Source organism: Ovis canadensis, chromosome X, assembly GCF_042477335.2.
Source record: "Ovis canadensis isolate MfBH-ARS-UI-01 breed Bighorn chromosome X, ARS-UI_OviCan_v2, whole genome shotgun sequence".
NCBI classification, from domain to species: domain Eukaryota; kingdom Metazoa; phylum Chordata; class Mammalia; order Artiodactyla; family Bovidae; genus Ovis; species Ovis canadensis.
The window spans coordinates 12,600,615-12,616,411 of record NC_091727.1 but is presented as its reverse complement, the minus strand read 5'-3'; the positions used below and the strand labels follow the sequence as shown (position 1 = coordinate 12,616,411).

At 42.2% G+C, this 15,797-nt stretch overlaps 1 protein-coding gene across 1 annotated transcript in view; it reads left to right on the top strand.

The window, feature by feature from the left end:
• The window catches only part of LOC138930150 (epidermal growth factor-like protein 6), a 53,239-nt gene extending 37,442 nt beyond the window's left edge, over positions 1–15,797 (top strand). The window contains exons 8-12 of the mRNA XM_070289778.1: positions 6,060–6,371; positions 8,398–8,478; positions 10,157–10,261; positions 12,311–12,576; positions 14,900–15,797. Of these exons, the coding sequence (XP_070145879.1) occupies positions 6,060–6,371; positions 8,398–8,478; positions 10,157–10,261; positions 12,311–12,576; positions 14,900–15,010 (875 nt within the window). The 3' untranslated portion in view covers positions 15,011–15,797. The remainder of the gene's footprint in view (positions 1–6,059; positions 6,372–8,397; positions 8,479–10,156; positions 10,262–12,310; positions 12,577–14,899) is intronic.

Genomic DNA, 15,797 nt, shown 5'->3' with positions numbered 1-15,797 from the left:
GCACCACAGGGATTCTGAAGGGTCTTCTGCTCACGACATGTTTTCAAATACTGAAAATAAAATTTGAGGACGATGACACTGAGCAAATGTATCAGTCAGGAGAGGCTCGGTTATGGGGCAATACCAAACAGTCCTGAAGAGTCAGTGGTTTAGAACCGGAGAAGGTTTTTAACCATGTGAGTCAGGACTTTTTTCAGAACGTATAACTGAAAAAAAAGTACAGTGAAGCGAACCTCCCTTTGTCATCCTCCTCAAGCCTCTGTTCACTTTTCCTTTTGATGTAGAGTCAAGTCCCATGGTTTCTGCTGATGAATTCTTTAATGCTCAGCTGGTAAACTCTGATACACTCAATGTATAACAAGAAAACATCACTGCTGTCAAAAGCTGCAACAATAATCACAGTTTCTTTTGCCACTTGTGCTACACCCAGAGAGAGTCGTCAGGGCGTTTCTTGTCCACACTGTCGCTTAGGCTGGCAGAGGTCCCACTGTCTTATGGTACCATGGTGTCAATCCGAGGCTGAGGGTTCATCACAGCAGTTAAAGAAGTGTGGACAATCATGATTAAGCTTGGAAGCAGGGGAGAAAATATATCTAATCCTGTCATGCATCCTGAAAGAGAAGAAAACTAGAAATCACGGTGAGCTCACCCGGAATACCTTCTGAGACCAGCCAGCAAAGATTACAGGTCCGTCACGTGCCTGACCAACCGTGTTCCACTCTGTTTAGCCACCTGGCTTATCCTTTGATCACGCCCCTTTTAGCACTGGCTCATTGTGTGCCAAGACTTGTCAGCCACCCTGACTCCACTCTCATAGATGCCTTAGGAGCATAGCCACATATTCCAATAAATATGGCTGTAAGTCGTCCCTTGACCGTATCCCATCCTGTACCCCGACCTGGCTGATACTCCTGATGACAACAGAGCCGAACTCAGTGATGGCAAAAATGAACAGTCCACACACCATGATGGACTCTGAGCACCACACTCATAAAAGATTCATCATACCCCAGCGGCACTGGATGAGATGATGTACACAGGAGTATAAGCAAAGGAGATGAGTCTGGAAATCACATTCTGCGAAGAACTTCCAAAAGAACTGGGTGGCATTTAACCTGGAAAAAAAGGAAAAAAAAGGTGTGGAAAAGCAGACATAGTGCCTGTCAATATTTTGAGGAACGTAAAGAAAAAAAGCCAACTCACTGGAAAAGACCCTGATGCTGGGAAAGATTAAAGGCAGGAGGAGAAGGGGAAGACAGAGAACGAGGTGGAGAGACGGCATCCCCGGCTCAATGGACACGAGTTTGAGCAAACTCCAGGAGTTGGTGGTGGACAGCGAGGCCTGGTGTGCTGCAGTCCATCGGGTCACAAAGAGTCGGCCGTGACTGAGCGACTGAACAACAACAAAAGAAAAAGTGCTTTCCCATAGCCGAAGTAGGCCACGGGGGGAACTGCATTCTCTCTGACAAATTTCCCCATCAGTGATCTCAGAGTGAAGAGAATCTGTGGAGTGGGGACCATGGCCTCCAGGAGGGACCCCCTTGGGTTGGAGATGGGATTCAGCGACTCCTCGGGTCCAGCAGCTTGCTGCGGTGGTTTCCATCCCTCTGTGTAGACATGCCCGTGGTGTCCTTCTGAAACTGTGTTCAAAGAAAGGCTGAGCGACTGGCTTCCTGTGCAGGGATGTACATGGGTAGGTGGGATGGAGGGAAAGATGCCATAATTTTGAAAGACCTGCAGAGAAGGGACGGAATCAGTAAACCTCCCACACAGGATCAGTGGTCAAGGGCTCCTTCACGCCACCAACTTTGCCCATGTCAATTCTGGCCTCGCCCGTCTCAGGTCGTCTGGTTGACAGCCCAGCTTAGGGCTAGGAAGGCCTGAATTTGAATCCAAGCTGCACCCCGTACTGCCTGTGGTCTTTCGCCAGGTGCTTCACCTCTCTAAACTCAGTGTTTCTATCTGAAATGGGCCCCGTGGTGGCCCTTTAGCGAGTGCTCAGAAGGGGCCAGGCCACCATTCCTCGGAGACCCCTGGCTCCAGTGAGGTTATTGAAGTATAGTTTGTGTACAATGTTGTGTTAGTTGCAGGTGTACAGCAAAGTGACTCTGATATATATGTGTGTGTGTGTATATATATATGTACAGTAGTGAGTATATGTTAACCCCAGCCTCCTAATTTATCCACCCCTCCACCTTTCCCCTTTGATAACCATAGATTCGTTTCCGAAATATGTGAGTCTGTTTCGGTTTTGTAAATAAGGTCATTTGTATCACTTTTTAAAATTAGATTCCATGTGTAAGTACTATCATGTGAAATTGTCTTCCCCTACCTGACTGACTTCACTTCGTATGATCATCTCTTGGTCCCTCCATGTTGCTGCAAATGGCCTTGTTGTGTCTTTTTTGTGGCTGAGTAGTTTTCCATTGTATATATGTACCACCTCTTCTTTACGCACCCCTCTGTTGATGGGCATTTAGGTTGTTTTCATGTCTTGGCTGTTGTAAATAGTGCTAGGAGCTTAGCAGTGCATGTATATTTTTGAATTACAGTTTCTCTGGATATATGCCCAGGAGTGGGATTGCTGGATCATATGGTAGCTCTGTTTGTAGTTCTTAAAGTGCTCTCCATACTGTTCTCCACAGTGGCTGTATCAATTGACATTCCCACCAACAGTATAGGAGGCTTCCCTTCCCTCCAAACCCTCTCCAGCACTTACTATTTGTGGACTTTTTGATGATGGCCATTCTGGCTGGTGTGAGGTGATACCTCGTTGTAGTTTTGATTGCATTTCTCTGATAATTAGTGATGTTGAGCATCTTCTCATGTGGTTTTTGGCCATCTGTATGTCTTCTTTGAAGAAATGTCCATTTTCCTGATTGGCTTGTTTGTTTGACATAGAGTTGCAGGAGATGTTTGTTATTTTGGTCAACCTAAACATTTCTTATGCGAAGAAAACTTTTTTTTCCTTTGGTCATCCAACTCTAAGCTTATTTAGGGGAGCAGTTTAAAACAGATTTTTGTTGATTCTTGAAAACCTCAAACTTATCACAATATTCTGATTGATATCTGAAAACTCATTCATTTTGTTACTATCCATTCTGCGGCAGAATCATTTCTCTAGTCTTTTGCCAAAATGTTTATTTACAAGAGAAAACTATCTTCAGACCACTCAATATGTTATTTGCCCAGTCCTTTTCCATTCTGCTTTGATTGATTGTCTGTAAAATAAACAGCCATGTCTTTTTTGAAAATTGATCTTAACGTCTTAACACACACTGCTTAAAGGATGGCCGAAATCCGCCCTTACATGCAAAGAAAAGTCATAGAAAAATGAGAGAATCACATCTAATTAGTGTTCAGCATTATAAAATGCTCTGTTGTAAAATCCATTTGTATCTGTGTGAACTGCTTGTATACAATAAGAAAGCAGCTTTTATTATGAGTGTGTTGCTTTTGAAAAAGTCCAGACCCTAGATGGCAGTACAGAAGAGGAGTTAGTCAATTATCCTTATGCACCATCTGTCTCCAAAGAACAATGCAACCTGAATGTGGATGTGTGTATTTTTTTACTGTTCTTATACGTGTGTGTATGTGTTAGTCTCTCAGTCATATCTGACTCTTTGCAACCCCATAGACTGTAGCCCACCAGGCTCCTCTGTCCATGGAATTCTCCAGACAAGAATACTGGAGTGAGTAGCCATTCTCTTCTCTAGGGGATCTTCCCAACCCAGGGATCAAACCCGGGTCTCCTGCATTGCAGGCAGATTCTTTACCATCTGAGCCACCAGGGAATATGTGGCTATTAATAAGGCACCATTAGATAATTTGGTCTTAGTTTGACAGCAGCTATACATCATTCTAAGGAAATCAAAACTCTAGTACTACCCAACTTTGTTAGTATCAGTCAATTTAAGAAAGGACACTGTGTCATTTAGTTACCAAGAGCATGGCTTCTGGAGTCAAATTAACTTGGCTTGATTCCTGGCTCCCTAGCATACTGCCTCTGCTCTGAGAGCAAACTAACCTTTTAGGATCTCAGCTTCTCTCTTCAAAACAGTGCGTGCATGCATGCTAAGTCGCTTTGGTCATATCCGACTCTTTGCGACACTATGGACTATAGCCTGCCAGGCTCTTCTGTCCATGGGATTCTCCAGGCAACTGGAGCGGGTTGTCATGCTCTTCTCCAGGGGATCTTCCCAGCCCAGGGATTGAACCTGTGTCTCTTATGTCTCCTGGGAAGCCCATAATAGTGTCTGACCCTTAATACTGTTTTGGCTATTACATGAAATAATCCATTCATAATAAATAAACACCCACGTGTAGGGCTTAACTCCAGCCCAGAATGGATTAAATGCTCTACAACCATGCACTCATAGGAGGAGTAATAGTGACAATGGCTTCTTTACCAAAATTCGATGACGGTTCCCATCGGAAAGCAGCTTCTTTAGTCATTGAAAATATGCTGTAATCATTTGACATTCACATTTTACAGAGCATATTCAAGAATATAGGTGTGAGTACAACAGGGCATTCCAATACTTTTTCCTTCAATAATAACATAAGCAGAAGAGGTATGATCTGGAAAAGAATTTAACTTAGTAGGAGATTTTCGACATTCTGGTGATGAATTCTAAAAATAATAGTAAACACAGGCTCAAAATATGTTGAGCACTGATCTTAGTAATTGACATGTATTCACCCATTTCACCCTCATAAATGCCCTCCTTTGATCCTAGCTGTGTTTTAAAGTCAGCAGGGCACTTATTGATTTATTTGGCTGTGTCAGATCTTAGTTGCAGCATATAGAATCTTTCATTGCAGTGCACAGGGTCTCTAGTTGTGGCATGTGGGCTTAGCTGCTCCATAGCATGTGGGAATTGTAGTTCCCCAACCAGGGATTGTGCTATATAGTAGGGTCCTTATTGATTATTTTATCAATAAGTAGTAGTGTGTGTCTGTTAATCCCAAACTCCTATTTTCTCTCTCCCTCACTTTCCTCTTTAGTAATCATAAATTTGCTTCCTATGTCTGTCAGTCTATTACAAAGATGCATTTTATTTACTTTTTTAGGTTCTATTTTTTTAAATATAAATTTATTTATTTTAATTGGAGGTTAATTACTTTACAATATTGTATCGGTTTTGCCATACATCAACATGAATCTGCCACGAACCCCTCCTCCCGCCCCCCTCCCCATACCATCCCTCTGGGTCGTCCCAGTGCACCAGCCCCAAACATCCAGTATCATGCATCGAACCTGGACTGGCAATTCATTTCATATATGATATTATACGTTTCAATGCCATTCTCCCAAATCATCTCACCCTCTCCCTCTCCCACAGAGTCCAAAAGACTGTTCTATACATCTGTGTCTCTTTTGCTGTCTCACATACAGGGTTATCGTTACCACAAAGATGCATTTTAAAAAAGAATTTAATTTAGTGGTGAGAAATATGAAATGAATGTAAAACTAAATATAGATGCCTCTCTATAAATAACCAATAAGTAAAATCATTTAGCTTTTGAAACTAGTTGGTTGAGGTGAAGAAATTCAAATATATGTATTCACTGAATCAAAAATCACCATTTTTGTAGGTCACAAATGGCTCATTATTGACAATGTACATATCGTTCAACATAATGCTAGCTATAATTTTTTAACATCACATTTAAACAAATACAGGGCTCCCTGGGCAGCAGCAGCTTTGACAGATACCAATGTGAAAGCAGCAATATTAGAGGATTCTGGACAATTCATCACGTTGTGATCTGTAACCCAGCTTGGTAGGAGCAGGTATTTCATCATCATGGTTTATGAAGCAAAACGAAGGTTTGTCTTTGAACAATTAAGGTAGTTAAGATCCTGCTGTAACCATTGGAACCACTTAAACCAGATGCAAATGCAGTTCTTTCTAAAATATCAGATGATTGAGCCTCATATGTGTTGATTCTGGAAGCATTCATTGACTGCACTTTGACATTTTTTAAATGCTCCATTTTTGTGAGAGATCTGACTATTGGTCAATGTGGAACTTCTCTTTTACTGTTGGTTTTAGTTATCCCCGAAAATTCTGTGAAAGAATTCCTCAGAGCACCTGGTACCATCAAGGACAGAATTAAGAAGTTGCTTGCTCACAAGAATAGCATGAGAAAGAAGGCAAAAATGAAAAACATTGCAGAGCCCAGAGGGACGCCCACCCCAAAGGTTGACTTGGAGCCCTTCATCTCTGAAGAGAGCGTTTCCAGAGATGGGAACCCTCACAGAGAAAAGAAGAGGAATGGAAACAGAAAGAAAGAAAGGCTGGAGGATGAGAACAGAGATGAGAACCATGTGGAGCAGGAACAAAGCCTTCGTGGAGATGTATTTTGTGAGTATCAAGTATGATTTTTGTTAATTTATGCATCTCACGAAAAGTGAATTGTAGTTTTCCCTGGCAGATGACAGGAAAGAGGAAGATGCCGTAACTAAGATGGTGAAGTGAAGTGTGACAGTTGGTCGCTCAGTCGTGTCCAGCTCTTTACCATCCCAAGGACTGAAGTCCACGGGGCTCCTCTGCCTGTGGAATGAGTAACCAATCCCTACTCCAGGGAATCTTCCCAACCCCGGGATCGCACCCTGGTCTCCCACATTGCAGGCAGATTCTTTACTGCCTGAGCCGCCAGGGAAGCCTAAGTAAGATGGGGTCAGCTTTAAATTTTAAGAAGCAGGGTTGTCTATACGGTCTGGAAACTAACATCTTCTGCAGAACAAAATCACATTTGCTGCTGTGGGATGCACAGAAGGTTAGTCCTTTCCACTTACCTGGGATGTGTCCTATTTGATGCAGCACCTCCTTCTGCTCCTGACCAAGGAGACCTGCTTGTCCTGCCAGCTCAGTCATCTGGCTGACCAGCTCTGGGTGCAGTGCACCCCTAAACCCCAGAGAGATGCCCCCCACCCAGGTAGATTTGCTGAGCTCTACCTTTTTCCTTCTTCAAGGCACTTTTTACAGGCACACTCAGTGAAAGGAGAATGTCAGAGTTGTGTGGTTATAATTTTAAAAGGTAAAATAGAGGAACATTCTATTTAGAGCTTAAGCTTCAGATTACTACATGAGCTGGAGAATCACCATCGTCACTGGTGACTGTCCAGAGCCATCATCAGCCTCGGCCCCTGCAGGGGGATTTCCATGTTGACCCAGCCTGAGACTTTCCCTTCCATTCTCACCAGGCATCCGTTGCTCCCTCTCTATTTTGCCTTGTCTGTGCTTGCCCCATTGCTGTTGTTCAGTCGCTCAGTAGTGTCCAACTCTTTGCGACCCCATGGCCTGCAGCATGCCAGGCTCCCCTGTCCTTCACCATCTCCTGGAGCCTACTCAAACTCATGTCCATTGATTCAGTGATACCATCCAGCCGTTTCATCCTCTGTTGTCCCCTTCTCCTCCTGCCTTCAATCTTTCCCAGCATCAAGGTCTTTTCTAAGGAGTCAGTTCTTCCCATCAGGTGGCCAAAGTATTGGAGCTTCAGCTTCAGCATCAATCCTTCCAATGACTATTCAGGATTGATTTCCTTTAGGATTGACTGGTTTGATCGCCTTAAAGACCAAGGGACTCTCAAGAATCTTCTCCAACACCACAGCTTGAAAGCATTAGTTCTTCAGTGCTCAGCCTTCTTTATGGTCCAACTCTTACATCTATATATAATTACTGGAAAAACCATAGTTTTGACTCTATGGATCTTTGTCTCCAAAGTCATGTCTCTGCTTTTTAACATGCTGTGTTTAGGTTAGCTAGGTGATGCCTAATGGGGTCCACTGGGGGCACCTTTCAAAAAAGATGTTCTAGATGTGGAAACTGGCACCGATATGAATGCTTTGGAAATGTTAGGGAAACACTGCTGTAACCTACTCTGTAAGTAGAACACAGCTGTCCCTTGGTATCCCTGGGGGATTGGGGGAAACACTGCTGTAACCTACTCTGTAAGTAGAACACAGCTGTCCCTTGGTATCCCTGGGGGATTGGTCCCAGGAACCCCTGCAGACACAAAAATCCATGGATGCTCAAGTTCTATATAAAATGGTGCAGTATTCATATATAACCTAAACACATCCTCCCCTATACTTTAAGTAGTCTCTAGATTACTTAAAAGACCTAGTACAATGTAAATACTATGTAAATGGTTTCCTGGTATGCAAGGCAAATTCAAGTTTTGCTCTTTGGAACTTTCTGAATTTTTTTAAAAATACATTTTCAACCTGTCATTGGTTGAATCTGTGGCTGTGGAGCCCATGGTTACAAATAGCCGGCTATGTATGATAAGCCATATATGATAAACCCTCTTCATTCATTGATTCATACCTTCTTAGTATGTGGGGCTTTAGGGATTTTTTTTTACTGATCGAGTGTTCATTGTTAGCCTCTAAGGTGAATGAAGCGAGTGAAGTTGATCTGGTTCTGATGCAAAGAAAAACTGCATCATCCCATCGGAAACACAAAGGTGAGTAACATATATTAGGAGTGAGTATATTTTAGGAGTACTAGCACTCATAAAGAATATTGAAGAATGGAAGCAAGCATTACCTGGCATCTTTTAATTTTAGAAGTTAGACAGAAATAAAATATCTTTTCTGGAATAGGGGAAATATGCGTTAAGAAGAAAGGAAAGTGAGAGAAGAGGCCGTGTGTTTGTACTGGCTTAGATATATGTAGATGGACAGCCTGGATTCCAACCTAGTTTAGGAGTCAGGTCTAGTTCCAGCCCTCAGTGTTTGGAGGACTTGGTCAAGTCACTTATGACTCTCAGTTTTACTTTCTTGAAAATGGGCATGATGGGAGAATTTTTGTGGCAGCCACATCAAATGATGTAATGTATGTGAAAATGCTTTGCAAATCATTAATGCATCAACAACCAGTTGCTGCCCCTTATCTCTTCAGCTTTTCCCCTTTCTTTGCCCTTCCTTTATTCCTTAGTATAAACTGCAAAAGCCCCCCATTCCAAGCCAGAGCCTGGCATTCGTTACAAATCAGAAACATCTCAGTCTTTCCTCTTTTTCCCAGTGGTAACTTCTGACACCTACATCAGAGGTCAAGACTGTTTTCTGTAAAGGGCGAGAGGGTGACTATTTCAGGCTTTGGGAACCATACGCTCTCTGTTGCATCTGTCAGCTCTATCACTGCAGCTCAAAAGCAGCCACAATCTGTAAATGAATAGGCGTGGTGTGTTTCAATAAAACTTTATTTGCAAGAACAAGCAGTGGGCCAGGATGTTAGTTTGCTGACCCCAATCTACATAAAAGTAACTGGGAGCACTGGGTCAAAGGTTGTGCTAGCTGACCCTGTACTCCATGCAGTTGTTAGGATTTCTTAAATGAACATTTGTTAGATCAAGCCCCTGGGTGCCAGATGGTTCAACAAAAGACCACGAAAGAAATTGAAATAGCAAGTTTATTACTCCAGGTCTTGGGGAACGACATGGCGTGGCCTCCAGGGGCCCTAGAGGGAAGTCCAGGCAGAACGTGGGGCACACGCCTCTATGAGGGTCCATGTGTGTGTAGTGCTTTGGGCTTGCTGGGCTAAGGTTGCATTGACGGATTCCAACGAAAACAACTGGGGTATTAGTAAGCTTCAGGGGGCCCTTATCTAAGGCAGACACAAGGCCCTGGGAAGCAGGGGAGGGTGTCAATCACAGGGGACATTGGGAAGGTCATATGAGCAAGTCACTTTTATGAGTGACTCCATGGGCTCTTATATAGGACTTGCACTTGTGTAAGGGCTAATGCCAGTTTAAGGCCCTCACAGACTGCAGGGCCAAACAAAATGGATACCAAGACAGCCATACTTAGCTAAACTTTTTTTTAATTGAAATAATTTCATTGACAATGTTGTGTTAGTTTCCGCTGCACAGCAGAGTGATCCAGTTATACATTCATATGTATATATTTATTTTTGCATTCTTTCCCGTTATGGCTTGTCATAGGATATTGAATATAGTCCCCTGTGCTATGCAGTAGGACTTTGTTGTTTACCCATCCTACAGATAATAGTTTGCATCTTTTAGTCCCAAATTCCCTAAACTCTTGACAGCAACTGCAAACATGGCCACGCCTTCCAGAGATCCCAGTGTTAAAACATTTCCTAATCCGCTTAATGATGCTGAAATGCACCCTTTTTCTTAGCACATTTAAATATCTCAGTTGACTGCACCTTTGACCATGGCGTCTGTGACTGGAAACAGGATATAGAAGATGATTTCGACTGGAATCCTGCAGACAGAGATAATGGTATGTAGTCTTCACTGATCCATGTCCTGTGATCTGGCCCTGGAATTAAAGCTATCCAATGATTCGAGGGTAATTGTTCTCATTGCTTGTGAAGTCAGGGTTGTTTGTCACCTTTGGAAGCTTTTAGACCTTCCCAAGTCTCCCCTGATAAATGATTGACTTAGTCCATTTCCCAGCCACCTACCCCGTAAAGGATTCTCCAGCAAACCTCTTCCGTATTCACTCCCCTGCTGCTGAGACACAGATGTAGGACTTTGTATAAGGTTTAAGAGTATTCGGGGAAAAGGTAGAAGGAAGTTGTTTCTTTTCCCCAGTTTACCAGCTATGGTGCTCTGTGGTTTTCTTTTGAGTTTAGGAGGAGGGGGAAAGGAATCTGGAAAGGAAATATTAATATGACCTCTCCCTAAACCTGGAGTTTTAGGAGCGTCACCCCTCAGAGCACTGCAATCATAATGAGCAGCAGATCAGCACTCTGAACTCCTGGACTGGACTTGCCCACCTATCACTGGAGGATTTCTTTCTTTCCAGTTAACCTTGAATTTTTCTCTGCCGAAGCTCTGAGTTGCCTACTTTCCACTGTCTACCTTTGAAGGGCTCTAACTTCCTTTGAGGCAGAGCATTTGGTTGGCAGATCCCATTTGGAGCATAAATAGAATTTTGGTCATCTAAGGCTGACTCTGTAATTAGAAACAACTGTTATACTTTCAGGAAGTCTGGTTCTTTACCCATCAAAGTGCTTCTTTGGAGAGGTATATGCCCAGCCCTCAGGTAAAAGATCCTCCTAGATCCTTCCTTGACACTGATTCCTCCCTGAGAGCCTTCCTTGCAAGCCCTTACATGCAATCAGGAAACCTGGGTGTCTCCTAACAAAAATTCCTTTTACAACGTGGGATATAGGTAGAGGATAGAAGTTCCCTATTTACAAACACCTGATTTGCAAATAACCCTGAGGTTCACTCAACACAGGCTGAATCAGCATTTTTAGAAGGATGAAATCTCAAGGACAGATCAAAGTGGGCTTGAACTGGAGTAAAAGGGAAACCTACCACAGTGGGTCACAAAAGACTGTAGCTAGTAGAGCTGCTAGATAAAATGTAGGATGCCTCAATTTCAGATAATCAGCACATGCTGTTTAGTATATCTCAGACATGTTGTTTATGTGAAATGCAAACTCCACAGGGCATTCTGGACTTTTATTCTCTGAATCTGGCAAACTTACTAACTGGGGAAGAAGACCAGGCAGTCTCTGGGTCCAGTGAAAACTAAAGCAATGTCAATCTGGGCCCTGAGAATGTCTCTAGGAGTTGGACTACCAGGAAACTCCACCCACCCACCGTGTCTTTCTCCTGGCTTCTAGAGGAATATCTTCTTTCTGTCAACTTCTCCAAACCCCACCCTATGAGAGTTTTTGTCCAAGTCCATCAAAGCCACAACCATAAGGCTGCAGATGAGCAAATATCCACTACACTGGTTACAAAATTCTTGGGAAAAGGATCTGAGAAACAGGTGATCTGTGTTCCTACCATCTTCAAGCAGAACATGGAGTGACACGTTGCACATGGTGGCTGAGCTCCATGATACCGTTGGTATAGATTCATGTATGTTGTGAATTAAATACCACACTGTGGACCCACCTAACCAGCTAGCCATTGTACATACAACTCAGTGGAGAAATGCATTCCAGGGTCAAACAACCAAGGTGGAAAGTTCTGGAATACAAGTTTTCTGTTAGCTGAAAATTATCTACAGTGCTCAAAGACCGTTAAATTAGATTCTTACCCCATACCTACTACTATCAAGTTTGTGAATGTGAGCAGATTCCTCAGTTTCTCTAACTCTCAGTTTCCTTCTCTACAGAGCAAAGAATTTTAGCCCTAGGATTCTAAAATTCATGTTAGCATGAAAATTTTGTTCCTAAATATTTGAAATGAAAAGGACTTGAGCTTCCCCTATAGGTGCCTATTGTTCATTTTTTAACAGCTGTTTTATTCACTGTAGCCAAACCCTTTGCAATGGCCTCATTATCTGTGGGTTTTTCTTCTCTTCCAGCTCTTGGCTACTATATGGCTGTTTCAGCCATGGCAGGTCAGAAGAAGGACATCGGCCGTTTGAAACTTCTCCTCCCCAACCTGCAACCCCACAGCAACTTCTGTTTGCTCTTTCATTACCAGCTGGCTGGACACAAAGTAGGGAAGCTTAGAGTGTTTGCGAAAAATAGTAACAATGCCCTGGCCTGGGAGAAAACCAGGAGCACCAATGAACAGTGGAGGATGGGGAAAATTCAGCTGTATCACGGAATTGATACTCCCAAAAGCGTAAGTGGAAAACTGTATAAAATGAGATATTTACATTCTTTTTCACTGACTTAACAAACAAAGCAAAACACTTCCTGAAGTACCTAGGCCTTAGGGCTACAGAGATGAATAAGACTTTCCCCTCCACTTAAACAGCTTATATTCTGGAGTGAAATAGGCAAGGTAGTTATAACAATAATACTTGTCAGGTGCAGGCGTATCATATTCTGTCGAAATGAAGTGCTCATGTGTCAGGCTCCTCCCACCAGCTTCCTTCCAAACCAGGCTCTAAATCCCTTACTACATAAAAGCACATCCTGCTCATTGATTCTGTGCCCAGCACTTATCACAATGAATGGAAACCAGAAGGTCATTTTCCAAAATATTTATTTTATTCAAGTATAGTTAATCTACAATGTTGTGTTCATCTCTGCTGCACAGGTGATTGAGTTCTACCTCTATATACAGTAAGTCCCCTGCATATGAGTGAGTTCTCTTCCTAGAACACATTTGTAAGTCCAACCAATTTAGCCAAGGTACCCGTCTAACTCAACTGGCTATATAGTACTGTACTGTAATAGGTTTATAATACTTTTCACACAAGTAATACATAAAAAAACACGGCAAATAAAGAAAACATTTTAAATCTTACAGTACAGTACCTTAAAAAGCAGAGTGGTGCAGTACAACAGCTGGCACACAGGGGCTGGCATCAAGTGGACAGGCAAGAAGAGTTACGATGGAGGAGGGCGAGGAGGTGGGAGCTGGCAGAGCTGAAGGACCGTCAGCAATAGGAGGCGGAGGGCGAGCTGTAATGTCACTCACGCCCGACGTGAATGGAAGGTACCTTCGCATCTCTGAAAGCTAGAAACTTGAAGGCTCATATGTAGGGGACTTAACTGTAACGCTTCTTCCTAATCTTTTCCATTATGGTTTGTCACAAGGTACTGAACAGAGTTCCCCGTGCCCTACAGGAGGACCTCGCTGTTTATCCATTCTCTAATAGTTTGCATCTGCTAACCCCACATTCCCAACCCGCCCCTCCCCCACCCCACCTTGGTCACCGCAAGTCTGCCCTCTATGTCTGCGAGTCTGTTTCTGTTTTGTAGATAGGTTCACTTGTCTCATATTTTATTTTATTTATGTTTTGGCCCCAATGTGCCACATGCAGGGTCTTAGTTCCCCGACTAGGGATCAAACCCTTGCCCCTGCATTGGGACTGCAGAGTCTTAACCACTGGACCGCCAGGGAAGTCCACATTTGTGTCACATTTTAGATTCCACGTATGACTGGCACCACGTGGTGTTGGTCTTTCCCTGTCTGACTTGCTTCACTTAATGTGACATTCTCTAGGTCCATCCATGTTAGTTCCTGGCCCAGGCATTGAACCTGGGCCCTGACAGTGCAAGCTCCAAGTCCTAACCAAAAGACCTTCCCAGTTACTATCTTACATATGATAGTGTATATATGTTAATCCCAGTCTCCCAGTTTATGCCTCCCTACCCCTGTCCCCTTTGGTAACCCTGTTTGTTTTCTACGTCTGTGGCTCTGTTTTGTAGATACATTTATATGTACTATGTTTCCCACGATTTTTTTAAGATTGCATATATAAATCATATCACATTTGTCTTTCTATGTCTTACTTCATTCAGTAGGACCAACTAGATCCATCCATATTGTTGCAAATGGCATTATCTCATTCTTTTTTATGGCTGACTAATATTCCATTATGCCGCACCTTCTTTTCCCTTCATCTGTCGATGGACATCTAGGTTGCTTCCATAACTTGGCTACTGTAAACAGCTCTGCAATGGACATTGGAATGCATATGTCTTTTCGAATTACAGTTTTCTCGGCACCTAGGAGTGGGATTGGCCTATCATACAGTAGCTCTGTGTTTATATTTTAAGGGACTACCACACAGATCTCCCAAGTGGCTGTACAAATTTGCATTCCCACGAGTGGAATAGGAAGATTCATGATGATAATTAAATTTCTTCTAGCCTGGGTTTTGAAAAGAAAACTGTACTATTCCTTTAGTGTTTTTTTTTCTTCTAAAAAGGAAGGAATTCCAAAATTTCCTCTTAAACTTTACTGTTCTCAGCTTTCCAGGGCTTTCCAGATTCTTTTAGGTGTTGCAGGAGCCCTGTTTTCTCTGATTGTAATTCACTCAGTGTAGATACCAGGCATCCGGAAAATACATGACCATATATTCAATGTCAAAGCCTGTTTCTATGGAATAGGGACATATGAATTGCGTTCAGTTTAATAGCAATTAAATAGTGGGACTTTATCATTGCTTTAAATCTTTGCAAGTAATTTTTTATTCCCTCTCCATTGTCAGATCATTTTTGAAGCTGAACGTGGCAAGGGCAAGACTGGAGAAATTGCAGTGGATGGCGTCTTGCTGGTTTCAGGCTTATGTCCAGATGGCCTTTTACCTGTGGATGGTTGAATGTTACTGTTATCTTTTATATCTTTATATTTGGCTTTTTATGTCAGTTCTCTGTTTTTTGACAGCATATCATAGATCCCCCGCATTTTAGAAATACAATCTGAAAAACTGTGGTGTTCAAACAGACTCATTATTGTGAGATGCCTTTCTTGTATACAATATACTGATGTTTGCTTTAAATATAGTACCATTGTGTCTTCTCATTCATTACTGAGTCTATAAAACTTGGACGTATCAGTTCAGCCCTCCCCACCCCAGTACATGTGATGTGTCTATATGACTTCCTGAACCATTTTATGTAACATTTCTAGAATTACAAAAAAAAAAAAAAAGCAGCACAGAGAAATGTTTAACTATTTGACTTTAATGTCACTTCTTGGAAACTATAACATCACAGATAGACTTTTACCTAAGTTGCTTAGCCAGATCTTTCACAACCAAGTTTGTATATTTAAGTCCTTTGGAATAATAATATCCAAATAATCACCTTGTGTCATGGTTTAAGTTTTTCTAAGTAAGAAAATGTGTTGTTAATTGTATATTTAATTATGTGTATGGTTATTTGCTTTGCTAGAAAATGTGTTTTATACTTTTTTCTGTGAAAATACTTATATTATTTTTAACTTATATTCTTAAAAATTCTTAAAATTACTTGCTATTATGGAAACACACGACTGCTTTCGTAGGCCTCATAACTATGAGGCCAATTAGCTTAAGCTGTTGAATTGAAGGTGTCGGAGAATTATCTAAAATCAAAATTATGCTAGTAACCAGATTCCAAAAAAGA